Genomic DNA, 26,747 nt, shown 5'->3' with positions numbered 1-26,747 from the left:
TTCATACATTATCTCATTTCATCTCCTCCTCACCTCTTCTTGTCTGCGTACTGGGCTGAAGTGCACAGGGAAGCGTTTCTGGGCCCTGAAGTGAAGCTGATGGTAGAAACGGGAGAAGAAAGGCAAGTGCTGCCTTAGCCGGTTTGGCTCAGTGGATAGAGTGTCGGCCTGCAGACTGAAGGGTCCCAGGTTCGATTCCGGTCAAGGGCACATGCTTGGGGCTGCGGCTCGATCCCCATTAGGGGGCCTGCAGGAGGCAGCCTATCAATGATTCCCTCTCATCAGTGATGTTTCTATCTCTCTCCCTCTCTCTTCCTCTCTGAAATCAATAAAAATATATTTTTAAAAAAAGAAAGAAAGGAAGAAAGGCTTGGGGCTGCCTGGCTGTGACTGAGCCAAGTCCTTGACCTCTCTGAACCTGCTTCCGGGCCTGGGAAGTGGGACTGTCCCCAGGCACCAGCTGGCTGGAGGATTACAGGATGATGTGTGAGGGACTCAGCGTTCTTCTCTGCACCTCCCCAGGCCAACGCCCTCCCCCAGGGCCCTCTCCCCCTCACCAGTCTGCAATGGAGGCAGTGGGCTCTCTGAAGTCCTCCATCCTCCAGGCCTGTCCTATAGGCTGCACCTTGGCTGCTGCATGAGAGGAGCTCGGCTTGCTCGGACAGGGGGTCCAGCGCTGTGCGGCCCTGCCCCAGCCTGCCCTGCCCTGCGAAGGCTGTGCCTCCTCCAGCTGGCAGTGGTGGAGAGGGCTGCTGGGCCCACTGAGACACAGCCGCACCCGCTGCCCCCCTGGTTGGCCAGGTGGGAGGTGTGGTGGTCGGAGCCAGGAGTCCTGGAAGTCAGAGCAGGGAGGGACCCCCACATACCACTCCCTCATTTGATGACATAGCAACCACCTGCCACGGTGGCCACTTGACCGAGGTCACACAGGAAGCTGGGGCTGACTGAGGCCTTTATCTGCTGAGCCAAGGAAAGAACGCTGTGGGCCTGGCGTATCTGAACCTCAGACAATGATCTTCTTTGGATCCTGTTCCATGAAGGGAAGAAAGAACTAGTGTGGGGGTGGAGAATGCCTGACACCCTCTGCGCCCTCCCCTTCCCCCCCCCCCCCCCACACACACACACTTCAGGCACTTTTCCTACTGGTCTGTGCAGGAGCCTGCCTCCCAACCCCCAACGTACCTTGCTCATCCTTGCCTTTGCTTGTGGGGTCCCTCCCACCCAGCCACCTCCCCACACACAGCAGAGGCCTGTCACTCTGCCTTCCCACCTGCTGTCTGTCCCCCCCCCCCCCCAACCCCCCTCTGAGCACAGGCCCTGACTCGTCTTTAGTGAACGGTCCCTCTTCTCCCGTGAGGTCCGGCTGGATTCATTAGCCCTCCGGGGCTCAGGCGCCAGTCTTTTTCAGGTTTTTTTTTTTTTTTTAAACATTTTTTTGGTCCTAATTATAGACTTACAGGGAGCTAAGGGCTTTTTAAGAGCTTAGAAAATATTTGAGACCTGAAGGAAGAAGAAAAAAAAAGTATTGGCTCCCAAATCCTGAAACTGCAAAGCTGGAATGAATAAATGTTTACTGTGTTCAAACTTAGAGGGCGATCGTTATAAAAATTGTGTTATATTTTAAAACAATTGTGTAGGGTGAATTTTCTTACTTCAAAAGTGGGCCCAAGTCTTCCTAGAAGTTGGCCACTCCTAAATGAGATCCCCATAGCCAAATAACGTCTGAAATGAAAGTATTAAAATACATTGAAAAACGTATAGAAAAAAAAACACATTCCACATGTATACAATATGGGATGTGGGTGATTTTTAATGTTTTCTATGATGGGCCTGGGCCTGTGTATCAGGAGAGTTTTTGGCTGCAAAACATCGGAAATGGCTTTGAAGTGAAGGGAAACGCTCAGGTAACAAGAGGTCTGGAGCTAGGAGGCTTCCATGGCAAATTAATTCAGGGGATCAGTGACATCATCAAAGATCTGGGTTCTTGTCTGACCATGGATCGCAGCTGTGTAGACAGTCCTCGCTCTTAGGAGAGACGAGCTGAAAGACTTGGGGTGAGCTGTCTTTTAACATCTGCAGTGTACTCTCAGATGAATCAGTTAAAAGGGTAAGTGTAAAGGATGATTCAGCAAATTGGGCAAATATCAACAAAGGGGCATCTAGGTGAAGGGCATATGGACGTCCATTTGCTGTTCTTACACCTTTCCTGCTGGTTTGAAATTTTTCTAAAATGAAAGTTGGAGAGTGTGAGATAATAAATGTATAATTGGTCTCTGACCAGTTAGTGGCCGAGTTCCTAAAACCCTTGTAATTTCCTAAGCAATAGAGATGCGGAAAGCATCTTTTGTTTTAATATTTGGTCTATGACCCAAATTCCTGACAGGGAGCCCCTAAATCCCTTGGAATTTCCTGGGTGATAGGAATATCTTTTTTGGTTTGTTTTTCTTTTAGAGAGGGAGGAAGGGAAAGGGGGAGAGAGAGATACCTCGCTGGGTTGCCTCCTATGGGTATGTGCCCTGACCTGGAATCGAACCCATGACTTCCCGGTGCACGGGACGAGGCTTTAACAGAGCCACACCAGCCAGGACAGGAATATCTTTTGTTCTAATGAGGTGACTCTGGGTGGGCTCCAGGATGGCTTCAGGGCTGGTCACCAGAAATACCAAGCCATAATTAGAAGCTTGGGACTCTCAGCCCCCCACCCCCACCCCTACCCTCCGGGGAGGGGAGAGGGGCTGGAGATTGAGTTAGCAATCAACCTCGACTACTTGATGAAGCCTCCACAAAACTCCCCAAAGTCCAGGGTGTGGAGAGCTTCTGGGTTGGTGGACACACTACATGCTTGAGGGTGGCGGCCCCTGGGCCTCGCCCTGAGGATCTCTTCATCTAGCTGTTCATCTGTGCCCTTCATCATATCCTTCATCACATAATAAACCGGCAAACGTGTTACCCTGAGTTCTCCAAACCATTACGGCACAATATCCAACCTGAGAAAGGGATTGTGGGAACCCCCGATTTATAGCCAGTTGGTCAGAAGGACAGGTGACAACTTGGGACTTGGGACTGGCATTGGAAGTGGGAAGTCTTGAGGGACTGACCCCTTAGCCCATGGGTTCTGCACACACTCTGGTTGTGTCGGAATTGAATTAAACCGTAGGACACCCCGTTGGTGTCGGCAGAAAACTGGAGAATTGCTGGACGTGGAAAACCCACATGTGGTGACAGAAGTATTCTGTGGAAGAGGGAACCGTTTTCCCTTTCAAGGTGGCGTCAGAGAAGTGGGAGTTGCTGGAACGGCCCTGGCTCATGGAAACGTGTGGTTTGGGAAGGGAAAGGAAGAAAGGGCACGAGGAACCCTTGACTCCTGGGTCCACGTCGTCAGTCACCGTGGTGGGGACCGGGAGCCGTGCGCCAGCGACTGTGAAAGTTACCAGCGGCATTTAGAGATGCCTCTTAACTCTTGGGGAGCCGGTTTACGGGATGCTTACGGAAATAGAAAAAAAAAAAACCACCAAACAACACAAACAAACAAACTATATAGTCCCTTGGTTATGGTTATTGGTAACAGCTAAAATGAAATTGAGAGAGTGGTGGGTGGCATCTTGATTTCAGAATCTGAGCTTGGGCCCCTAGCCTCAAAGTCACCCCCAAAGGGAAAAATTACCCAGGGACAACAGAAAGTACCTCTAGGGCAGGGGTGGGGAACCTTTTTCCTGCCAGGGGCCATTTGGATATTTATAACAATATTTGTGGGCCATACAAAATGACCACCTTAAAAACTAGCTATATTTGGTCGAACGCTGCATTAACTCACCCCTATGCCACGGCAGGGCCAGACCACATGACTTCCCAAGGCCCGTGGGCGGGACCTTCCCCACCCCTGCTCTAAGGCATCTGGTCCCCAAGAAAGTAGTCAGTTGCAGGGGGATGGGAGGCAGAACCAGGAAACGATGGAAACCAGGGGTGCAGCCTGAAGGGTTCACTTTGCGAACTGATGCCCCCAGCTTCCTGAAACAGTAACAACTGGGAACCCAAGTGAAGCGTGCTTCTTGTGCCATTCTTGCGCTTTTTCTGCTGATCTGGAACTTTTTTAAATTAAAGGCTGAACAACCCCAGGAAGTTCTTTCCATCTTTTTGCTCCACTGTCCCAAAGGAGAGAAATATGTTGGGTCGCACCTCACGAGCACAGAATGGCTGCAATAGCGTCTATACCCAAAGCCAGAAGAGCGAGTCGCTGCTTCATGTCCTTCTTGAAAAGTGAGGCAAACATTTCTAGAATCTCCCCTCGTGTCTTATTGGTCAGAAGTACACCACACACACACACACACACACACACACACACACAAAGACGACGAACAAAACAAAAACAACCAAGAAGTGCATCACTGCCCTAACCGGTTTGGCTCAGTGGATAGAGCGTCGGCCTGCGGACTGAAGGGTCCCGGGTTTGATTCCAGTCAAGGGCATGTACCTTGGTTGCAGGCATGTCCCTGGTGGGGGGTGTGCAGGAGGCAGCTGATCGATGTTTCTTTCTCATCGATGTTTCTAACTCTCTATCCCTCTCCCTTACTCTCTGTAAAAAATCAATAAAATATATATTTTTTTAAAAAAAGAAGTGCAGCACAGGTCCACAGCTAACTCAATCACTGGCTAGGGCAGTGGTCGGCAAACTCATTAGTCAACAGAGCAGCAAACCGAGGTGGCTCACAAGCCGCAGTTTGCCGACCACTGGGCTAGGGGAAACCGAGTAACCATGACTGGCTTAGACTCAAGCTTTAAACACCAGAGATGCACTCACTATCTGGGACGGGGATGCCCACCCCCTCTGACTCCCATGCCACCAAGTGCTCCCCTGAGGGAAACCAGGATTCCGTCAGCAAGGAAGGTGGGGGGTGGCTCTAGGTCCCGAGTGAGGCCAGGGAGGTAGGTACTGCCCTCCCCAGGGGGGCACATGACTCAGGCTGGTCAGCATCTGTGCCCCATCCTTTTGTGCACAGGCTGAGACGGGCAAGGGACCCAAGCCAGGCCAATGAGTCCGCCCTGGGGTGTTGGTCGGGAGAGGTACCACTGTCTGGGAGGCAGCACAGCCGAGGCATGCACCTGGGGAGTGCTGGATCGCCTCATGGGGGAGGCCATAAACTCCCTCACGCCTTAGCCCGGGTGAGCCGTTTCTGTCACAGCCCGAAGTCTCCGCAAGTGCAATCTGCTGACTATGTCGGTGACTGCCTGGCCTGGAACAGACACGGCATCTCCCCAGCTTGGCGTCTGTAGGCCGTTTGGGCTGCTCTGTGGCCAGCTCACAGCTGGGCAGCCGCTCTGCAGGAGGCGCTGCGAGGCCTGCAGGAGCTCAGGGTAGCTGGGCACAGGCACAGCAGCACCCAGGGGGGAAGGATGCCCGGAGGGGGGTGCCCCAGTATCTCACCCGAGCACCCAGAGGGTGGGGACCCTCAGTCTGTACTGAGAGGGGGCTGCAGCCTCCTGGAGTCAGCCACAAATTCAAATCCTGCCTCAGCTGATCTCCTTCTAGATGTGCGCTCTTGTGAAAGTTAGCGTTGCATTTCCAACCTGCATCCCCAAGACCTTTGAGGAGGGGACGAGTGATACAAACTTGCTGGGTTTCTGAGGGACTGAAACACATCGCTACATAAGGACTCAGCCAGGGATAAGCCCCACTGCTTAGGCCCTACTGCAGAGGACACCCTGGAGCTGGGACGGCCCACTTCCCGGGGGGAAGGCCGGGGGGGGGGGGGGCAGTTTTGGGGAGATGAGGCTCAGCCAGGGGCTCTGCCTCCCGGTCCGCCTTGAACAGACGTGAACCCACAGAGACGCTCCCACTCGCACTTTATTAAGTCCGGGAGGACTAGTCACAACGGGGGTGGAGATGGCAGGGAAGGCCCAGCCCCCACCCCCACCATCACCGGCACATGATAATAAATAAACAAACAACTAGGCGGGCACAGGGGAGAAGTGGCACAGCAAACACTGACGGCACAGGGAGGGACACAGACGTCCCCACTCGAGTGGTGGCCACCATTAACACTGGACCATGATCAGGGGAGGGCGGGCTCTGGGCTACAGAAGCCCGCAGAGCCACTGAGTGGCCCCCGGTTAGCAGTCTTGATTGGGGGGGGGGGGTGTCTTTAGTACGTGGACCTCCTATCGACAGAAACCTGGACCCCTGGCTCATCCAGTCAGACCAAGATTGTCAGGAGACCACTGTCTCCAACTTCTGTTCCATGCAGGACCTCAAGGACCCATGGGTCATTATCACCTGTACTACTGGTCTACCCAGGATCTAGGCCATGAAAGGGCCATTATCATTTAGCCTTCTGATTGGTCCCGTCAGGCTCCAGGACATCCAAGGGTCCTTGTTACTCAGGCTCCCAACTGGTCTACTCAGGACCCAACATCAATGAATCACTATGACTTAGCCTTCTGATTGGTCCACTCAGGGCTCAGGACGATACGGTTTGTGGTTACCTCGACCTCTGATTGGTCAACAGGAACCCAAGGCCAGGACACGGGGAGCAGGTAGAGCTCTGGAGGCCGCAGGGAGAGGTGAGCACGTTAAGAGCTCAGGGTTGGGGGAAATCTTCCGTGGGCATCAGGGCCCAGAGTTCAACAAGGGGAAGTCACAGGGCAGGAAATAAGGCCACCTTGGCTGGGTCATGCCAGGGCAAACCAGGGCGGCAAGGGCAGCAGCAAGTGTGCTCAGCCACCCCTGGGGGTACGAGGGTCCTAAAACCTTCCCTGGGTCCCAGCCCTACCAGGGTGTGGACACTGGGGCCGGAGAGCCAGTGGCAATGAACGCAGCTCCTGGCCCGTCACCTCCACCTATGGGATCAGGGCGGGGCGGGGGCGGGGCTGCGGTGACAGGTCAGGTGGGCTCAGCCCTCCAGCCCTTCCATTAGGTCTGCGATGCTCTCCACATAGTAATGGGGCACCAGGTCATGCTGGCTGGCCGCCAGGTAGGCCTGGGCCTCCTCCAAGCGCGACACGCCCGTGAGTGTGAGCACGGTGGTCATGCCACAGCGGTGGCCAAAGAGGATGTCGGTCTCCAGGCGGTCGCCCACCATGAGCATGCGGGCGGGGTCCAGGCTGAAGTGCTCCGTGATGCACTCGAACATGTAAGGGCTGGGCTTGCCCACCACCAGGGCCTGGCGTCCCGAGGCCGTCTCCACCGCGGCAGCCAGGCTCCCCGTGCCTGCAAGGAGACGGAGACGCGGTCAGTGTGGGGAGGCTGCGGGGAAGGAATCCAGGCCCGGAAACTGGACTCCGCAGGGAGGCCGCATGGCGTGGGGGTCCAGTGAGGCGCTGGAGCCCCGGTTAGGGGCTCAGTTGGTTCGAGTGTCGTCCCGATACGCCAAGGTTGCAGGTTTGATTTCTGGTCAGGGCATGTATAAGAATCAACCAATGAATGCATAAATTAGTGGAACAAATCGATGTTTCTTTCTTTCTAAAATAAATTAAAAAAAAAAAATTAGGGCCTAACTGGTATGGCTCAGTGGATAGAGCATCGGCCTGAGGACTGAAGGGTCCCAGGTTCGATTCCAGTCAAGGGCATGTACCTTGGTTGCAGGCACATCCCCAGTGGGGGGTGTGCAGAAGGCAGCTGATCGATGTTTCTCTCATCGATGTTTCTAACTCTCGATCCCTCTCCCTTCCTCTCTGTAAAATATCAATAAAATATATATTAAAAAAAAAAATTAGGCACCAGAGTCAGAAGTCCTGCTTCCAATCTCACTGTAGAGGTGAAGAGGCCAGGCTCTGCAACCAGAATCTCCACCTTTCTCAGGCCGGCTGTTTCACCTGTGCCTCAGTTTCCCCTTCCCTAACATGGCACTCATCTCATGGGGGTATTGTAAGGCGTGAACGAGCACTGCATGTAACTGAGGTTCACTGTTTTACCCTGGCAGCGGGGTGCCTTCGGGCGAGCCGTCCACCTCCTGAGTTCCTTGGACCTGCTGGGAAAGGAAGAGCCACGCAATGCCTCCCTTCAAAGAGGCGCTCATGTAGGCCTCCCGGGGCAAGGGCTCTGGAAATGGAAAAGCACTTCCCACACAGCAGCTGTGGTTATGGCTACGAGAATGCGCACTCCTGGCATCGGGAACGGGCGCGGCCCTTCTGGAACACAGCAGGGCACAGAACCGTTCGCACCTCTGACCCAGTCGGCCTCCGCCGGGACAGCGGTCACAAGAAGAGAATTCAGACCGGAGACAAAAGGCTACATGCTTGAAGATGTCTGTGGCCACAGGCACTCTAATACCCCAAACCGCGGACCACGCCCAGGTGCTGAACAATAGGGGCCTGTTTAGAAAAGGACAGCCCGACTCCTGGCCATCTGCCCCACACAAGGAGTCCACTGTGCCCGTCCCACAGGCACATCTTGGTGCCAGAATGTTCTGCCTTCACACTCATGTCCCTGAACAAACGATGATGATGATGACAGTAATTACAACTTACTGAGCACATTTTAAAGTGCCCGGGGCTGGGCTGGTGCTCACGGAAGCCCATTTTACAGATGAGAAAGCTGAGGCTCAGTGATGTTAAGTGACTTGTCCAGGGCTGCACAGCTTAAAAAGTGGCCGATAAATTGCATTCAGGTGGGTACGACCCACTCATGTGCTGGGCCAGCTTCTACACATTTGGCAGTCCCGACGGTTTCATTTTCAGGAATTCTGTCAGCTGGTGGTTAAACAAAGCCACTGTCTAAAGTCCACTTATATAAAGTTACAATAACATGAATTATGTTTAAAACAAAGGTAATTCTCAAAACTCATCACTTCCTAATGATTTTACCATGATCTATGCTCCTAACATGATTTATAGCTGTTCCAATAGAAATACTATGTAATGGTGTGCACACATCTTCCCAATTCCGTGTTCAGTGACTTCACATCGGGAGCTTGAAAGTCTGCCATGGTGGGAGTACTCACACCATGGACCCTGGCAAGTGGCATAAATCAGGGCGCTCCAATTTACTACACATTTATCAGTTGGTCTGACCGCAGGGCTCTGGCCTCCTACCCCCCTGCTCACAGAGAAGCCACAGGCTCAGAAGGGTCAAGTGGCCCCAGATGAGGAGGAGGAACTTCCCCAGTGTCACAGGACAGGGGAGGTGCTCCCTGCCATCTGACTGAGAACTCGCCTACTTGTTTTCATAAGATGTGGGGAGGGAAGAAAAGCCATTTGCCCCCTGGGCGAGAGATTCCTTCTCGGATGGGAACGGCTCAGCTGAGTCACCCCAAACTCTGTCTCTCAGCTCAAGAAAGTTCTCAGCTGCCGGCTTCTTCCTCTTCTACCAGGACAGAGCTGATCACCCTTGGTCCCCATGTCCCGTTTCACCCACTCAGCTAACACTTACTGAGCCCAACTACATACCAGGCACCGTGCTAGGCACTGGGACAGAGCAGTGGACACAACCAAGAGCCCTAGCCTGGGGGAGTGGGCTTCCTCGCTGGGGAGTCTATGAACTTAACTCTGTCCTCAGGCCACCATGATCCTCTTCTCTCAACATCCTATAACCCAGGACTGTCACATGTGTGGGTGGTGACGTAGTCCTAAAACAGCAGGCTTTTCTATTGGCAGCTGGAGCGGCTGCCACAGGGTTACAAGGAGACGTGCAGGGGGAGGAAAAATTGAGGTGAGAGATTGGCATTATTTCAGATTTTATGCGTTAAGAGGCCTTTGTTAATATTTATATACCGCGGTCTCAAAGCTGCATCCTGCAGTGAACAAACGTGACAGCAGCGCGGTATTTCTCGTCTTTGTTAAGCCTCTGCCTCCCCCTCTAGGCTGTGGGAATGACCAGCAAGGCACGGCCAAGTGGGTGCTGAGACGGAAGTGGCAGGCACGGGCAGGGCCTGGTCTCTTCCCAGCTCTTCCACGCCACCTTTCCTGAGTCCTGGGGGCCTCTAACCCCACAGCCTTAACCTGAGCTTTGAGGCCTCCAGGGAGAGAGATTCACTTTTCATAGCCTGGCCTACGGCAGGCAGGAGCTGCTGGGGGAGGGGGTGGGGGGAAGAGGGAGGCTCACCTTGCGTTTATGGGAAAATTGAGGCTGAAGGGGCCATGCAGCAAGTAGGTGTGCAAAAAAGACAGGACAGGTCTAGAACTACAGATCCCCAGCTTGGAACTGGTTCTGCCGTGGCCCAAGCCCTATCCCATGTTTCCTCCCCTAGCGCCCTGTTCTGCAAGATGTCTCCTCCGGGAAGCCTTTCCAGACCCGCTAAGCTCGAGGCCCTCCCTGCCACCCCATCGTAATACAAACCCTCAATGAGTCCCACCCTGCCCCGCCAGGACTGGGTATCACCTGCCTGGGTCAGTCACCAGCAAGCAGGAGGTGAGGGGAGAGTGGTCCCTGCCCTCAGCCTACTGACTGACTGGGGCACTGACGTGTCCACACACTCACTGCTCTGCTAGCCTCCGCTACCATCTGCTCTTATCTAACTGGACCCTTCCAAGATGCAGGACCCTCCGCCTGCTCCCGCCTCCTCTGCGGGTCTGAATACCCAGATGACAGCAGTGGAGAGTGCCGTGGATGGAGGGGGTGGGAGCTGAGGGGCCACAAGATCCAAGTTCTAGTTCCCTGAACTCCTGGGCAGCTCACTCCCCCTCTCTGCGCCTCGGTTCCTTTAAGTGAGAAATGGGACAATAACCCCCATCTCCAGAATAATCTGGAAAGTAAATAAGAACAGATAGCGGGATGCTGTGACATGACAGCTCTGGACACAACTTACATCATCTGAGCACCTTTGGGCACAGATCCTTCTTCACGCCGATGACACTGGCATGGTTAGCATTCCCACCTCACAGCCAGGAGAGACACTCTGAGGTTATGTAACCCGACAAGATTACAGAGCCCTGGAGCTGGAGCTGGACTCAGGTCAAACTCCAGCCACCTCCTGTGCTCCTGCACACCTGCCGCTGGACATGGTGTCCCAGCTCTCCCACAGCAAGACGATCCTTCCGGGTTTTGTCCTCACATCTCCGACCTCACCCCAATAGCGGGTGAGACAAAATGACAGGATTCCTTAGGGCTGGTTCAGGAAGGATAGAGCTTGGGGGTAAGGGTATCTGTCAAACGAGGACACCCCTGCTGACCCTCACCGTGTGGCAGCTGCAAGAATGACCAGACCTCGACACGACACGAAAGCACCGTGGGCTCTTTCTGGGTTGTAGCTGCGCTAGCAATCCTCCAGTCCCCTCCCTGTCACCTGGAGACGCCCCTTCCCCGCCCCTCACCTCCAGGCAGGGAGGTGAAAGCCCAGGTCGTCCACCCACCCTCGCGCTCACCAGGAGTCCGGCTGCCGTCGCTGAGCGGGTGCCACGGGTCGCGATCGGTGGCCACGAGCAGACAGTCGGGGTCGCGCAGGTGCGCGCACGCCTCGCTCAGCTTGGCGAAGGAAAAGTGCTCGTCGTAGCCCACGAGCACGGCACGTACGCGCGGGGCCGCGCCCGGGTCTTCGCCGGGGTCCCCGGCCAAGCGCAGCCCCGCAGCGCGCAGCTCGGAGCGCAGCCCCTCGCCACCCAGCACGAACACGGAGCCAGGCGCGTCCAGGCGCTGGCACAGCAAGCGCGCAGCGCACAGCGCGGAGCTGAAGAGCTGCTCGGCGTGCAGCCCACCGAAGCCGAGGCGCGCGAAGCGGAGGGCCAGCTCCGGCCGCGCGCGCCGGCTGTTGTTGCTCACGAACAGCGCCGCCTTGCCGGCCTGCGCCAGCCGCTCCACCAGCTCCGGGGCGCCCGGCACAACGCGCTCGCCGTTCCAGAGCACCCCGTCGCAGTCGAACAGGACCCCCTGCGCCCGGCCCAGCACGTCGCGCAGGGCCGCGCCGCACAGCCGCTCGCAGCGCGCCATGCAGCCAGCTGGCTGCCCGCACGCCCGCGCCGCGCCGCTTTCTCTCCGCGGGCACGGTGCGCTCGCCCGCATCCCGCTAGTCCCTCGCACCTGCCAATAGGCGCTCAGGAAGGGCCGGGGGGTGGGGTTACGGCCTGGCCCGCGGCCAATAGAGGCGAAAGTTAAGGAGCCAGGTTGCGAGCAAACAGGGCTTGGAGAGAAGGGCGGAATCGCGATTGGCACCAAGGGGTGGGAGACTGACGCTCTTCTTGGCCAATAACGAGTTAGAAGTAGAAAATGTGGCGCGAATAGGCCCTGCGCCCCTCAGCCAATCAGAAGCTTAGGAGAGCTGGTTGCTAAGAGGAAAACAGATGCTAAAGGAGCTGATACCTTTGGGTCAAATCTCCTTGCCCTCTGAACTGTGGATGCTCCGGGTCCGGGCGTGTGGGTCTGATGGGGAGACGCCTGGTGTCTTCTTGAGCGCTGGGGCCCTTGGCCTACACGTGATTCTCTAGGCTGGCTATACTGTAGAGACCCCTGGAGCAATACGTGGTAGGACGCCAAAGAGTCTGCTTTAATTGTTTGGGGGGGGGGGTGGTAGCCTGGCATTTTTGTTTTCTGTTTTAATTATCAAGGATTCTACTGTGGGGCCAGCGTGAAGAGGCTCTGGGCTAGAGACAGGCTGCCACCAAGCAGTCCAAGGAGGGGAAGGAGCCAGAGCAGCAGTGGCCAGTGGCCCAGGGCAGTGATGGGGTGACCCAGCTGCCTAGGCCTCCCTTGGGGAGGGATGTCTGGGAAGGCTCTGAAGACCTGTTTCACCTCCAGGAACAAGGGGCGCTCCAAAGACCTGGGAAAAGCCACATCCTATAACCTAACCAGGTATTTCCTGCTCCCCAATGTCCTGGCCTTGGTCACAGGTGCATAGGTGGTCTCCATGGCTTGGAATGTTCTTCCTTCTTCCCTGGCTTTTCCACCTGGCCAGCCCTTGAAAGACTCCCCTTGGATATCACTTCCTCTAGGAAGCTTTCCGTGACCTCCCACCCTGCAGACACACACTGGTCCGGGTTAGATGGCTTGTGCCCAATTAGGCCAATGTGGGCTCCAGTGTCATAACACTTGATTCTAGTCATCAGTTCTGCCTGTCTGTTCCCAGGAGCAACCAGGGCCGTGTCAGGGACCTCGCCCAGGTCTGGCAGGGCAGCCTGTGGGAAGGCTGGCAGACAGATCCATCCCTGCTCCTGGAGGAAACCTCTCCTGCCTTCCCTAGGGACACTGGAGATTGGGGGACCCGGCATCAAGGGGAAGGTGGTGCTTAGGTCTTTACAGGAGTCTCTCATTTAATCACCGACACAACACTTCTGCGGTGGGAGCTGTCACCCGTTTCCCAGACGAAAACTGAGAAATTAAGTACGTTGCCCAGGATGTGAGGGGCAGGTCCAGGCTCTGGAATCAGTCAGACCTGGGTCCTAATCCCAGGTCCATGCCTCACGCACCGTGTGAACTCGGCAGGTCATGTTCTCAGCCTGTCTCCTCACCTGTAAGAGGTCATGGGGTCTACTGTCCAGGGAGAGGGTTAAATGGAAATCATGCACAGAAAAGCAGTGTGCAGCCCAGAGTAAGTGCCGCAAAGCTCCGGCTGCGAGCCTTTCAGACAGGAAGAAGGAGAGGAGGCAAAGAATAGCTGAATTTTCCCCGTTATGAAAGTGGCTTCTTTATTGCGAGTACAGAAAATAAAGCTATCTTTTGGGCAGCTGCTCCAGTTTTGTCCAAAATAATTTATTTACCTGCCTTACAAAAAAATATGTTGTCAAGAGAAAAATCAAAGTCCTAGTAGGAGCAGGCAAGCTCTCCTTCCTCCTGGTGGCTCCCCTGGGACCTTGCCAGAGAGTGGGGGGTGGGATGAGCCCCCCAAGCCCAAGGTGGATCCAAGAGGAGAAGGAATGGAAGTGGAGGACTGTCCTGAGCCCTCCTTGCCGTGGGGGCCGACCCAGCGGGCACCGAGGCACTTGTAGGCAAAGGCTAGAGGCCCCCACCTCTTGGGAGGGGTGAGGGCTGTGTCCTGGGAGGACAAGTTGGAAGAGAGGGGACACCGAGGGCTCTTGGGGAGGGCCACTCATTCAGTCGGTCTCTGAGGCAAGGCTCCTGGGCCGAGGCTGAGGGGGCACAGCTGTGGGAGTGGGGGTGCTGTCTACAGCCTCAGGGCCGCCCCCATCCTCTGTGGCCTCTCCCAGGTCCACCTGGGCAGGCATGCTCAGAGAGACCGGGCTGGGGGAGGCTGGACCTGGGGAGGTTTGGCTGGGGGAGGCTGGTGAACGCCGGCTCTGGCGCCGGACAGGCTGGGGGGGCATGGGGGGCAGTGGGGGTGGCACTGTGGGGGCCCGGAGGCTGCTGCCAACCAGACGGCGAGGCAGAGCCCGGGGGATCACAGGACTGCCAGAGGCAGGGGACAGGGATGGGGCTGGAGGGGAGGAGCGGCTGCTGGAGACCTGGGGCGGGGGCATGGTGGGCCGGGCTGGTGCCGGGCGTTTGGCTGTGGAGGAAGGAAAGGGGCAGTAAGGTGTCTGTATCGCCTGTGGCAAAACCCCCAAGCTCGATCCCACCTCAGGACCTTTGCATCTGCTGCTCCTTCTGCGGGAACACTGTGTGCATGCTGGCTCCTCATCACAAGCCTCTCTACATGTCCCTTCACCCCCTCAGCTAGAGAACTCCCCCCCGCCCCCCGTCACATTTTCCAGTTCTGTTTTCTTCACAGGGCTTTCTACTCTGTTTTTTGTTTTACTTGAATATTGCTTGCTTCCCTCAATAGAACGTAAACTACGTGCGGCATCTGATGTATGGCTGCCTAGCACAGTGCTGGGCAGAGCAGGTGTCCAGCACGATCCTGTCGAATAAGGAAATGCTGCCTGTCCCCCGACACTTGGCTCTTGCTCACCTCCTCTCAGAAGCCCACCAGAACTCCCCCACCCAGCGCACAGACCCCACTGCACAGGCCTGACGCCCCAAGGCAGTCACAGGACTGGATGGGCCAGGAGGTCTGGACTCTGGTCCTAGCTCTGCCTCCACCCACAAATCACTTGCCCCTGGGGCCTCAGTTTTCTCATCGGTAAGATGGGATGATTGCTCAGCCAGGGGCTGACGTGAGGACCAGCTCAGTGATGCTGACTGTCCTTCGGCTTGTGCTCCAGTGAGCAAGTCTCATGGCCCCGCATCCAGGAAGGGTGCCCACACACCCGCCTCCTGCAGGGAGGATCCTGTGTGACCCGCCGCTCCTGCTGGTCTGGAGGCTCTGCAGCTGCTCCACCTACTCCCGGCTCTACACTGTACCCCGTGGAAAACTCTAGAACCTCCTGGGCTGGGCAGGGCCTCACAAGACTCTGCACCTGAACCTCACCTGCCTGGCTTTCGGCCAACTCAACAGGTGCATGTCCCAAAGGGCTCAGAAGGAGGTCTCCTCCCCCACCAGCACCCCTCCCTCCTCACTGCGCTGAAGACTGTTCTCCGTCTTCACTCTGTGACTTTGGGCTTCCCCAGGACCCCACTGCCCCCCATGCTCACGATGGCCGATCTTTATGGAGCATTTACTGCATGAGCCAGGCAGCAGCATTTAATTCCCCCAACAGCCCTACAAGGTAGGGGCAGTTATTGTCCACTGAGGCGCAGGGAGCTGGAGTCACCTGCTCAAGGTCACCGAGCTGGACTCTGACCCCGGCGTGTTAGGCAACAGACTGGCTCTTAGCCACCTGGCCTCCCCTGGATGCCTGAAAACATGGGACGGTCTGGATTGCCCACCCTTGGCCACCCTCTGATCCCTTCTCCTCCCACAGCCAACTCACTCCTCCGAGCCATGTCCTCCGCTGGGGCTGCTGCCTCTGGGGGGCTCCTGCTGACCTTGGGGGAGGCCGGTCTGGGGGGAGCCTCAGACTCCGTCCTGTGAGGAAGAGGAAGGTCAGGCTCAGGCTGGGCCATTTCCCAGATGTCTCCTGAATCTCAGGGACTCCCAGCCAACAGGTCGAGTTTGGGCCCTCCACCTGTGGCAGGGCCGGGACCTGTCCCCAGGCTGCCCCTGCCCCCGGCCCCAAAACACTTCTGGCGTTGGTCAGGGTTTGCATCCAGAGTCCCTGGCTGCTGGGTGACTCTGCGCCGTGTCCGTGGTCCCCTATGGGGCCAGGACGGGAGATAAAGCAGGGCCTCCCCTCTGCTTCAGCTCTCAGCCTCCTTGTGATATATTTTTAAATCTATATTTTTGTTGATTTCAAAGAGGAAGGAAGAGGGAGCGATACAAACATCAATGATGAGAGAGAATCATTGACCGGCTGCCTCCTGCACACCCCACACTGGGGATCGAGCCTGCAACCTGGGCATGCGCCTTGACCGGGAATCAAATCGTGACCTCCTGGTTCATAGTTCGGCTCAGTGGCTGAGCCACGGCAGCTGGGCCTCTTTTTGATCTTTCGGATGTTCTGGCCCCTGGGAGCCAGAGAGGGGACAAGAGCAGAAGGGAGGTCTCCTGCCTGCCTCCAGGTCTCTGCTCAGTCGGCTCCTCCTCAGGCCCTTCCTGACCCCGGGGCTGCAGCCGTTCCCCCTCGGTCCCCTCTCCTGCTCTGTTCTCCGGTGCCGCACGCAGCCCTGCCTGACCTTGTTGACCTTTCCCGGGTGTACTTGCTGATTTTCTCTCCGCCCCCGGAGCACAGCTCTAAGGGCAGCTTTGTCTGTCTTGCTCACGGGAGGAAATTCACAGTTTGGGCCCAACAGTCTGACAGCCGCACGATCCCTGCTGGGCAGGGAGGCAGCGGGGCACACGCGGCCTTTCAGATATCGGGGATCAGAGCACATTCCACAGGGACCAGCTCTCTAGTTCCCTACATCCGCATGGCCCGAAACAGTGCCTGGCACACAGTAGGTGCTCAGTAAATAGCCATATGACGAACAAGGAAACATGTCAGAGGCCGAGAGGAATATTATCTCAGAGCCTCCATCCACCCACTCCAAACCGGGAAACCTGGCACCTGGGATAAAAATTCAACAATGACATTTCCTAAAACGCTGCTGGAAGCCATGAGAGATGGTGCCTTGGGACAGGGGCCATTCATACCTGTGAGTCCTTACCTTTCCTTGGTAGGCACTGGGGCCAGGGTAGGAGCTGGGGCCGGGGCCGGGGCCGGGGCCGGCACGGCAATGGCTGGAAGCTCCTCAGAGGCCGGCCTATCGCTGACCTGGTCCTGGGGGGTGGGGGCTGGGAACAGGCCGGACACGTTGAAGTTGATGTCTGCAGACAGAAGGAGCCGGCCTTGGCTTTCAGGGTCTCCACCAGCCTCCCCCGCGCAGCCAGTGCCGGGGCCACGTTCCCTTTTCCCGGAGATTGTCTGGACCATGATTCGCCTTCCCACTCCCACCGGAGCCTCACGACACTAGGAAGCAGGCGGGATCATCCCCATTTTACAGATGAGAAACTGAGGCTCAGAGCGGAGAAGCAACTTCCTACAGGCCTCGTGGGGAGTGCATGGGGCTGCCGGGACCGGAGCTGGTCTGGAGGGCACCGAGTTGGGCACCGAGGGCACGAAGGGGCACGTGCACACGGGCAGGGGCTTCACCTCCAGGGAAGAGGGTGTCTGCGTTTTGTATCAGAGCTTCCACCACGCCCACCACCTGGATGGACGACACTGAGGCGGCATCCAGCTGGGCCTGGTCCCTGGGACAAAAGGGGGTGAAGTGAGCCATCACTTAGCCAAGTCTCAGTGGCCCCAACTCTGGCCTGTGCTGGCCACTGGGAACACAGGACCAATCCGTCACATCCAGTCCCTGTTCTCAAAAGCTCACAGACACTGTGGATGGCAAACGTGTCGCTCACACACCCAACTTCCCGTCCTTCACACACGACAGGCGTCGCCTCAGTCACGGCAGCTTTCCGCACTTCTTGGATCGAGGCAGCCTCGACAAGGAGCTGCATTCAGCAAATGAGCGGCACCCTTTCCCCTCCACGGCCAGGTGACCAGTCATGACCTCTCACACAAGAGCACTTACAGTTTATACGGCATTCCTCCACTCAGTACCTCACTGAGTCCCCACAGCAAAAGTCCTCGGACTTTGTGTAATTTCTAATATACTGATGAGGAAATGGAGGTCGAGAGAGGGACTTACTAAGGCCCATCGCGGGAAGGTGGAGGAGGGGCTAGAACCAGATCTCGGGCTCCCAGCCTTCCCAGCACCCCATTGCTGCCATTACCCAGAATGCTATCTCCAAAGCCCCGAGGGTCCAGGATCCCTTTGGGCTGCTCTCCATGGAGCCTTGAGAATAAGAGCTGCTCAACCCATTCCAAGGAGGAGGAAACCGAGGCCCAGGAGGAAGGCCAGGCAGCAGGTAGCTGGGGTGGGGACTGCCACCTTCCCCTCCCACGGCCCCTCACCCTTCCTTCTCGGGGGGCCACAGCAGGTTGGGCCCCAGGACGATGGCGATGTTGCTGGGTGTCATCTTGTTCACCTCCTGATCCTCGGCCAGACGTGCCAGGAACTTCATCAGGTACCTGGGGAGACAGGAGGTGGGCTTGGGCCCGGGGCGGGGGCCTGGGCTACCCACACCCATCAACGTCCCCCGAGAGGGAGCCTTTCCGAGCCTGGGGTTCCCAGAGTGTGGCCAGGACAGCACACAGGCTGGTTTAAAACTTTTTTTTTTTTTTAATGTATTTTATTGATTTTTTACAGAGAGGAAGAGAGAGGGATAGAGAGTTAGAAACATCGATGAGAGAGAAACATCGATCAGCTGCCTCTTGCACACCCCCTACTGGGGATGTGCCCGCAACCAAGGTACATGCCCTTGACCGGAATTGAACCTGGGACCCTTCAGTCTGCAGGCCGACGCTCTATCCACTGAGCCAAACCGGTTTCGGCTGGTTTAAAACTTTTTGATAGTTAAATTAGCTGACCTACTGAGTGCCACCTACGTGTCAGGCGCTGAGCTAAGTTGAGGAATCTATGGGGTGGTTTTGCCTGCTCAGGGCCACACAGTCACAGAGGTGGGACTTGAAGCCAGGGGGTGTGGCTTCAAAGGTTCAAAGTATGTGTTTAGTTCAATGTCTGGTATCAAAAATACGATTAGTGCAGCCCGGCTGGTGCTGCTCAGTGACCGAGTGCCAACCTATGAATCAGGCTGGCTGCGGGGGTCGTAGGCCATCGTCTGCTGAGGCACTTCAGCACCGAGGCCCCAGCGGTCTGATTCCTGGCGCCCCGGTTGGGGGCTCATCCCCAGTAGGGGGCATGTAGAAGGCAGTGATCAATGATTCTCTCTCGTCATTGATGCTTCTGTCCCTCTCTCCCTCTCCCTTCCTCTCTGAAATCAATTAAAAAAATATATATATCTTAAAAAACATGACTAGTACAGTGCTTGCTTCCACAGCACATATGCTAAAACTGGAACAGTGCAGAGATTAGCATGGCCCCTGTGCAAGGATGACACGCAAATTCGTGAAGTGTTCCTTATTTAAAACATGAAATAAAATAATAAAAATATGACTAGGACATCTAAGCTGTGTTTTCAGAAATATTGCTTAGAACAAGGAGGTAGGACTCAAACCCAGGCCCCGGAGTCCCCGCAGGGCCTGGCTTCGAGGGGGCCGGGCTCGGCGTGGGCTCACCTGAGGTTACTGAAGTTCTCTGGGGGCAGGCGGCTGCACACCTCCTGAAGGGCCTCCAGCCGGGCTCTGGGCTCCTTCAGGCTGCGGAGGGGAACAGCCCTGGTGAGCCAGCCCGGGGTGGCACCTCTACAGCCTCCTCTCCCCACAACCCCCAACCTCACCTGGCTGCCTTCATCCAATCGTCATAGAGGTCAAAGGTCATCAGGGGCTCGGGGAGCTCCCGCAGATAGGACTTGAGGGCACCTGAAGTGGTGGTGTGAGCTCAGAGGCAGCCCAAGCCTCCACCTTCACCCCATACCCAGCTCTCTCCATCTGTTAGGGGCCTCTGGTCCTTGTTCATACTAGCATGTCTAGGTCTATCGTTTCTGGGGCCGTTTAGAGAAAATGATGAAGGCTAGTGATCTTGTTCTCAGAAAAGCGTACATACACTTCAGGGGGTTCATCGCAAACCCCGCTTTAAGGCCCGCTATGCTTTCTGGGCAGATTATCAGGCCTCAAAGCAAACTATCGTGGGATCACGTCAGGCAGCGGTGGTGAAGGGGTCTGGGGAACGGGCCCACCCAGGGCTCCTCGGAGCAGGTACCCGCTACGGCGTGGGGGTCAGAGCAGAACTCCTGCAGGCTGCGGGGGTCCGAGGCCATCGTCTGCTTGAGGCGCTTCAGCACCGAGGCCCCAGCGGCGAGACGGAAGAGGCCCTGGTGTGAGAGGGACCAGGTTAGGGTCACGGAGGGTGGTGGACGGGACACCCTGGCTGCAAGGCCCCGCGTCACTCATGGCTTGGGGCAGATGGCTGGCCCTCGCTGGCCCTGTGTCCCCCCTGGTCTGGCAGGCAGAGTGGACACCAGGGTCCTTGGATCCTCTCAGCACGCAGGTCTTGGGTTCTGAGCAAAGGGGGAGTCTGGGAGGGGCTGGGGCAAGGCGTCTGGTTAGGGGAGGAAGGGAGCAAGGAGGCCCCGCAGGATGAGCGGAAGCCTGTCTTTGAGTAGTTCCGCCTCCTAAGGGTCTGTCCTCGGGAAAGAGCTGATGGACTAGCAACCCTGAGGGCCAAGGACGGAGAGGGCATGTGCAGCGAGGACTTCACTGCCCCCTGCTCACGTGCGACTGGGCACCTCCACCTCTTGATCTCCGTCTCCCCTTGTAAAATGCAGCCCCTGAGCCTCCTTCAAGGGTTACTGGGATAATGAACCCTCAGTGCAAAAGGCTTACAGCCTGGACCACATGAGCATCACTAAGCGGGAGGCATCACTTCAGCACCAGGAGGCCATGCCTTCTCCCAGGACCTGCTCTAAGGGCAGATTACGGGCACAGCATGGGATAGGCTGGGGGCCCCGCTGCTCCCGCCCCACCTGCCCCAGGGGGTCCCACCTCTTCCTTCACGCCCTCAGAGAGCAGCATCAGCACGCAGGCCTCGATGGGCAGGGCGATGTCCCGGCCCAGCTCTTGCAGGTGAGCTCCCAGGGACACCCCATACACCCTGGAGAAGGGGGCGGCCGTCATCGAAGGGGAGGGGTCTGCGGGGACAAGATGGATCAGCGGCCCAGGGTCCTTCCACCCACGGGTAGCCAGGAGCACCCCCCCACACATCCTTAAGTGACTGCTGCTTTGGCTAACGGTACCACCCAACCACCCATGCCACACACCCTGAAACCATCCAACACATCTCTCGAATCTGCCCACGTCCACTGCTTCCATGCCAGTCCAGGCACCATCACTTCCCTTCTGCCTCTTAACAGGTCTCCTGGCTCCCCACTCCACCGCCCCACCCCCTCCACCCTCCGCACAGCAATCTCTCCACCACAAATCGAATCGCGCCCTCCCCTCCTCAGAACCATCTGTGGCTCCCTATTGCCTTTCAGGGATAGAGTGCAAGCTTCTGAACACGCCTGAGCACGTGGGGGTCAGGAGCGTGGGGCCAGGGCCTGTCTATGTCCTCACCTGCTTGGCTGTGGTTCTCCTTCAGCTCCGCCAGGGCTGTGTCCAGCGAGCTCAGAGACTTGCGATGGTAATCGGCCTGAATCTCCATGAGCTGTGGGGACAGGGGAGAGTGAGGGAAGCCGAGCCTCCCTCCGCGAGGGTAGACCCTTCTCGCCCACCGGCTCACAGGGGGCCTCAGTGGCCTCTGGCTCTGGCGTCGACCAGAGCTCTGGGCGGCTGGAGCCCAGTCTTGGACTCACGTTTATGAAGTAGTTGGCATATGAGTCCTCCTTGGTGGCAAAGTGGTACAGGTCGGCCAAGTACTCGTCCTTGGAGACAGAGAGGGGAGGGCTTCTATCAGTGAGGCTGGGCCCCGGGGTGAGGTGGGGCTCAGAGGGGCTAGTAACTTGCTCAAGCTGTGTGCGGAGGGTCCAGCCAGCTCTCCTCTCTCTGCCAAGGTCTGCATTGGGGACAGCCCCCAGAAAACTCTTTGAACCCCCGAGGGGCTTTTGCAGCTTCCAGTCCTCGCCTCTGAGTCCCCATACACTTAGCACAGTGCCTTGTGTCATGCACCATTCATTCATTCACCTTCCTTCATTCACTCACTTAGCAAATACACCAAGACCTGGGTGAACCCCAGCTTGTTTCCTCATCTATGAAATGGGAACAGTGCCCACCCCGCCACCCCCACCCATCCAGGGAACCGCAAGTGCCCCCTCACCTTGCACTGCTCCACCTTCCTCTTCAGCTCCTCCTCCTCCTCCTTCAGCGTCTCCACCTTGTTGGCCGTGGCGTTGTGGCTGTAACTGCCTGGGCCTCCACCCAGGCCCTGACCGCTGCCTGAGTTCTTAGCTGCCTGGCTGAGCCTGGGGATGATCCCAAGGTGGAGTGGTCACGGTCCCCATTGCATGTCCCTTTCATGTGCGTGACCACAGGATTTTGGGATTTATAGGTACAAATCCCAGAGCTCCACTGGGCCTGGGCCATGAGTGCTTGGGGGCGCCACCTGGTGGTAGGCTTGGTGGTCACAACCATCCAACTCCAGAGTAGAAGGTTGGGGCCCGTCCGCCATCCAGGGATCCGGGAGGATTGTTTATGGCTATCTTGGGCTTTGGGGTCACTGCAGCTGGCATAAGCACATGCACACACACATGCACAGAGACACCCTTACATGTACCCTCACATATGTGTTCCTAGGACCAGACATGTATACCAGTACACACCCTGTACCCAGGGGCCCTGTATTGTCCTCCTAGTATGGGAAGGGCCTCGGAGCCCTGTGGCCACCTCTGTGGGCCGACCTAGGCATGGACCCCACCCAGACGCTGTGGCTCCCACCTGCTCTTGAGGGTATTCCAGTCGGACACCAGCTTCTGCAGGCTTTTCTTGTGCTTGAGGATGGCTGGCAGCTCCTCCTAGGGCAGGCATGGGGAGGGAGCGATGAGTGGGCTGGGGAGGTGGGAGGTAGAGACTGGGGAAGCTGCGGGCAGGGGTAGGGGTCACCTCACTCAGCCTGTTGAGTGGCTGCAGGACATCCCTCTCCAAGGTCATCTCAAACTCGGCCAGGATGCGAGCCAGCTGGTTCTGAATGGCACAGCTCATCTCCAAGGCCTTCCTGTGGACACAGCACCCAGTGGGCCCAGGCTCCCAGAGCCCCCCACCCCAATCTAGAAAGACTCAGTTGGACTTTTCCTCCCCATCACCTCCTGCCCCTTCTCTCTCTTCTTCATCCTTCAGTCCAACACCCTCCCAGGCCTGGCCGCCCTCACTGACCTGGACTCTGTCCTCAGCCCAGACACTCCCCCTACCTAGTCATCCTTCCACTGTGGCTGCCCTCCCTGCCCCGGACCCCCTCCCAGCCCAGATCCCTCCTTGGCCTCTCCAGGTGAGAGCTGAGGCCTCTGTCCATGCTCACCCCATGCTGGAATCGGGGTCCAGCTCCTTGAAGCTCTCGGCCATCGTGGTGGACAGAGCCATGAGGGGAAGCTTCTTCTGCAGGGAGGGGCAGGGCGCTGTGAGCACGCGTGCCCGTGCTGCCTGCCGGGCCTCCCTTCCCCCCCTCAGTGTGTCCCTGGGGGGCAGAACCCCACCGAGGCACTGGGCTTGGAAGTGGGAGGAGGGAAGCCAGGAGGGCCACAGTCACAGGGTGATGACAAGGCCTGGTGGGGGTGACCTCTCCTTGGGACCATGTGAAGAGCTCCTCTCCCATGGGGTCCCCTTTCCCATTCTCAGAAGCCACGTGATGGGGGTGGAGGGAAGGACCAAACCCCATTACAGACGAGAAAACTAAGAGCAGAGGCCATGGGTTTGCCAAGGTCACACAGCGGGAGGGAGAGTGGGGGAGCTGGGACAGGCCCCCAGTGGGCTCGCCCTGCCCCGGGCACAGGCGGCTGCTACAGCCACGGTGAAGCGCAAACCCTCCACGCTCCTCTGGCGCCCCTTTCGCCAGAGCTCTGGCTGCACTGAACTGTTGACTGATTCCAAAACATGCCCGACCCATTCCCACCTGGAGTTACAGACAGCACCAGCCTTGGTCACGAGGGTCAGGGTTCAAACCTTAGTTTGGCCACTTACTAGCTTGGGTGACCTTGCGTGAGCCTCTTTACCTCTGTAAGTCTCCATTTCCTCATCTACACAAGAGCTTTTGTTAGCAGCCTCCACCTACCATCGTCAGCATTGAGCAAGGCATTGCACTGACACATCTTAGCAACACACTAACAGTAAACAGTCCATAAATGCTGCTGTTGATGAATTCCAGTGAGTATCACTCAAAATCCAGCTCAAATGCCACTTCCTTCAGGAAGCCCTCACAGATTGCCCCAGTTGAGAGGGCCTGATTGGACAAGGAAGTTCAGGTGCAGTCAGAAGTCTGGCCCTGGCTCAGGGGATTGGTGCAGAGGGGGGCGGGGTCAGGAAGGGATGGGGAAGACATAGGGCCTCATGAGTGGGGTGCCCCGGGGCCTTGGGAAAGAGCAGTCTTCACCCGCTTGGGGCCAGAGGCTCAGACTGGCAGGGAGACCCCAGCCCCAACATCACTCCCCCATTGGACAGAGGTGTCTCAACGAGGCCCCCTCCTCCCTGAGACCCCCACTCACCACCCGCTTGTCCATATCCGACCCGCTCTGGCCCTGCAGACAGGCCTGCAGTCGCTTGTGGACATTGTGGGCCGCTCGCTTGGCTGGCTCCAGCCGCTGCTCCACCTGGGAGGGGCACGGGGGTTATGGATCCTGGGAGGTTACTGCCCCCCTCCCCACTGCCCTGTTCTTTCCCAGAGCAGGAACCACTTTCCTCTTCCCTCCTCCTGGGGACCCTATGGCCCACAGCTTGGGGAATGACTCAACCGAGGCCCCCAACTGGTGTCCCTGCCCAGCCCTCTGTTGACAGCCTGCATGGACCTGCCTTGCCACCCGCAGCTGGCCCAGGCATGTACCTGCTGGAGGTCCTCACCCAGGAACTCGGCAGTCTCCGTCTCCGGGGTGCTGATGGAGCGGGGCGGGGGGGGGGTGGGGTGGTAAAGAGCTTCTGCTGAGCTGGCCCAGATTAGGACCCCCCTGGCCCCCCAACAGAGCACCTGAACCCCAGGTGCTTCCAGTACCCCTCCCAGTTGGGGCCCGCCCTGGGTGGCCCGCCTGCCTTATCCCAGTCAGAGCACATTCCATGGGGATAGCAATAGGATACATGGCTTTTCCTCCTCCGCCCAGGGCTGAGTCCCGAGAGAGGGCGGATGAAACCAAAGGGGAGACTGGGGAGCCACCCAGAGCCCAGCCTCTCTCTTCTGCTGACCTGAGGAGAGGAGGCCTGGGCCGGCCCCAAGAACGGGAAGTGTGTGAGCGCGGGCTCTTGGGCTGTCAGTCACACAGGACTCTGGACTGTAGTGGTGGGCAGGCCCTGGGCCCCTGCCCGGGACACGCGGGGACACAGGCCCAGCACCAGGTGGCCTGGCTGCCCAGGCCACACAGGCATCTGTGTTGTGTGAGACTGGAACCAGGTCTCTGGGCACCCGTCCCCTCCCCTGGGCCCAGAGATGAGAAACACCCAATGCAGGGGGAAGAGGAGAGAAGACAGGCCAGGGGAGCTCCCCAAACTTCCGGCCTCCACTCCACCAGCTCGGGGGCTGGGGTGGGAACAGGGAGGCCGGCGCTGTTTCCACCTGAGGCTGGGGAAGCAGAAGCAGGACAGAGAAGCGGGCCTCCGGGCTGGGGGAGTGGGGCACACAGCGGGACAGGAACAGGCTCTTCCCACCAGCCAGGGCCCAGTCTCCTCCCCTCCCCCAAGGTCTGGGGCCCTGACCGCCCCTCCCCCACCAGACAACCAACGATGGCTGTCCCCATTGCACAGAGGGGACAAGTGAGACCAGGGAGGAGCGTTCACTCTGAGGCCCATGGAAGCAGAGGAGACTCAGCATCTTCGATCCTCCCTGCACCCCTCTCTAATGGGGGGGGGGGGCTGATAGGGTGCTCCTTCCCTCAAAAGCCAGCGCCTTTCCCTCTCGCTCTAGCTGGGCGGTGGGTGAGTTCAGAGGGGCGGGGGAGTGGAGGGCTCTGGTTACTCAGAGGTCCAGCTGCCTCCCCCGCTCCTCCACCTCCCCTTGGGTCAAGCGGGGGTGAGCGCGGGGCTGGAGGGGAAGGGTGGGCACTCACCGTCCCAAACTGCCCGTGTGGGCCAGCTGCCGCATGCGGTGCAGCTGCCTCTTCATCATCTTGGGGGCGGGCTGGCGGCGGCGGGGTCACTGTGGGGGTCGAGGGCCGGCAGCCCCCGGCCCAGCTGCCTGTGCCCGCAGCGCTCTCGCCGGGCTGGGTGGGCGGCGCTCTCCGCTTCCTGGGCCAGCGCGCTCCCGCTCCGCTCGCTCCCGCCTCCCCGCTCGCGGCTCCGCCCTCGGCCCCCAGGTCACTCCTCTCTGCAAGTTTGGGTTCTCGCTCTCCCCGTCTTCCGGGCTCCCCACGGCCCCTGGCCGTCCCGGAGAGTGTCGGTCGGCCGTCCGCCCGGGCGTCCACAGGTGTGTGCGCGGCTCCTCCTCGTCCGCCTCACCCAGTCCCGGTGGCGGGAAGCAGGTAAACCCGCTCCTGCCACCGCGCCTGCCCCAGGTTCCTGCCCCACCCACCGGCCTGCCCGCCTTGGGTTAAATAACCTTTGCACCCCACTCAAAGGGAAAAAGGGTTCCATGCTTGGGAGACAGAGGCCAGGGACAGGCCTCTCGGACCTCTGGTGTGGCTGGACCTGCCGAAGGATGCTGCTGCCCTGGACTCCCTCCCCAAGGACCTCCCAGCACCAGGACTGTCTCCTCCCCTCCCCCAGGATCTGTGGCCCTGACTGCCCCTCCCCTCATCCGACGACCAGCGATGCTTCCCTGCCGGGCAATTGGTTGGGGT

At 58.0% G+C, this 26,747-nt stretch overlaps 2 protein-coding genes and 1 non-coding gene across 3 annotated transcripts; 1 reads left to right on the top strand and 2 right to left on the bottom strand.

The window, feature by feature from the left end:
* Positions 1 to 5,824: 5,824 nt before the first annotated feature.
* Positions 5,825 to 11,888, bottom strand: PDXP (pyridoxal phosphatase). Its single transcript, XM_008144649.3, has 2 exons — positions 11,296 to 11,888; positions 5,825 to 7,204 (listed from the first exon to the last, which is right to left on the bottom strand). The coding sequence occupies exons 1-2, from the start codon at positions 11,855 to 11,857 to the stop codon at positions 6,888 to 6,890; spliced, it is 879 nt and encodes a 292-aa protein (XP_008142871.3). The 5' UTR covers positions 11,858 to 11,888; the 3' UTR covers positions 5,825 to 6,887.
* Positions 11,889 to 13,512: 1,624 nt separating this feature from the next.
* SH3BP1 (SH3 domain binding protein 1) lies at positions 13,513 to 26,358 on the bottom strand. The gene is made up of 18 exons (XM_008144650.2): positions 26,019 to 26,358; positions 24,809 to 24,857; positions 24,474 to 24,578; positions 23,294 to 23,370; positions 22,882 to 22,993; positions 22,717 to 22,793; positions 22,100 to 22,244; positions 21,639 to 21,707; positions 21,400 to 21,490; positions 20,830 to 20,975; positions 20,048 to 20,159; positions 19,626 to 19,707; positions 19,465 to 19,545; positions 18,241 to 18,357; positions 17,428 to 17,525; positions 16,943 to 17,102; positions 15,670 to 15,764; positions 13,513 to 14,366 (listed from the first exon to the last, which is right to left on the bottom strand). Exons 1-18 carry the CDS (start codon positions 26,075 to 26,077, stop codon positions 13,954 to 13,956), a joined length of 2,088 nt encoding a protein of 695 aa, XP_008142872.2. The 5' UTR covers positions 26,078 to 26,358; the 3' UTR covers positions 13,513 to 13,953.
* On the top strand, positions 19,211 to 19,314 carry LOC114232708 (U6 spliceosomal RNA). The gene has a single exon (XR_003618800.2). It is a non-coding gene; the product is annotated as a U6 spliceosomal RNA (small nuclear RNA).
* Positions 26,359 to 26,747: the final 389 nt, after the last annotated feature.

The sequence above is a fragment of the Eptesicus fuscus genome, chromosome 7 (genome assembly GCF_027574615.1).
Source record: "Eptesicus fuscus isolate TK198812 chromosome 7, DD_ASM_mEF_20220401, whole genome shotgun sequence".
Lineage (NCBI taxonomy): Eukaryota > Metazoa > Chordata > Mammalia > Chiroptera > Vespertilionidae > Eptesicus > Eptesicus fuscus.
The sequence above is the reverse complement of the archived record's forward strand: the minus strand, read 5'-3'. Positions and strand labels throughout refer to the sequence as shown.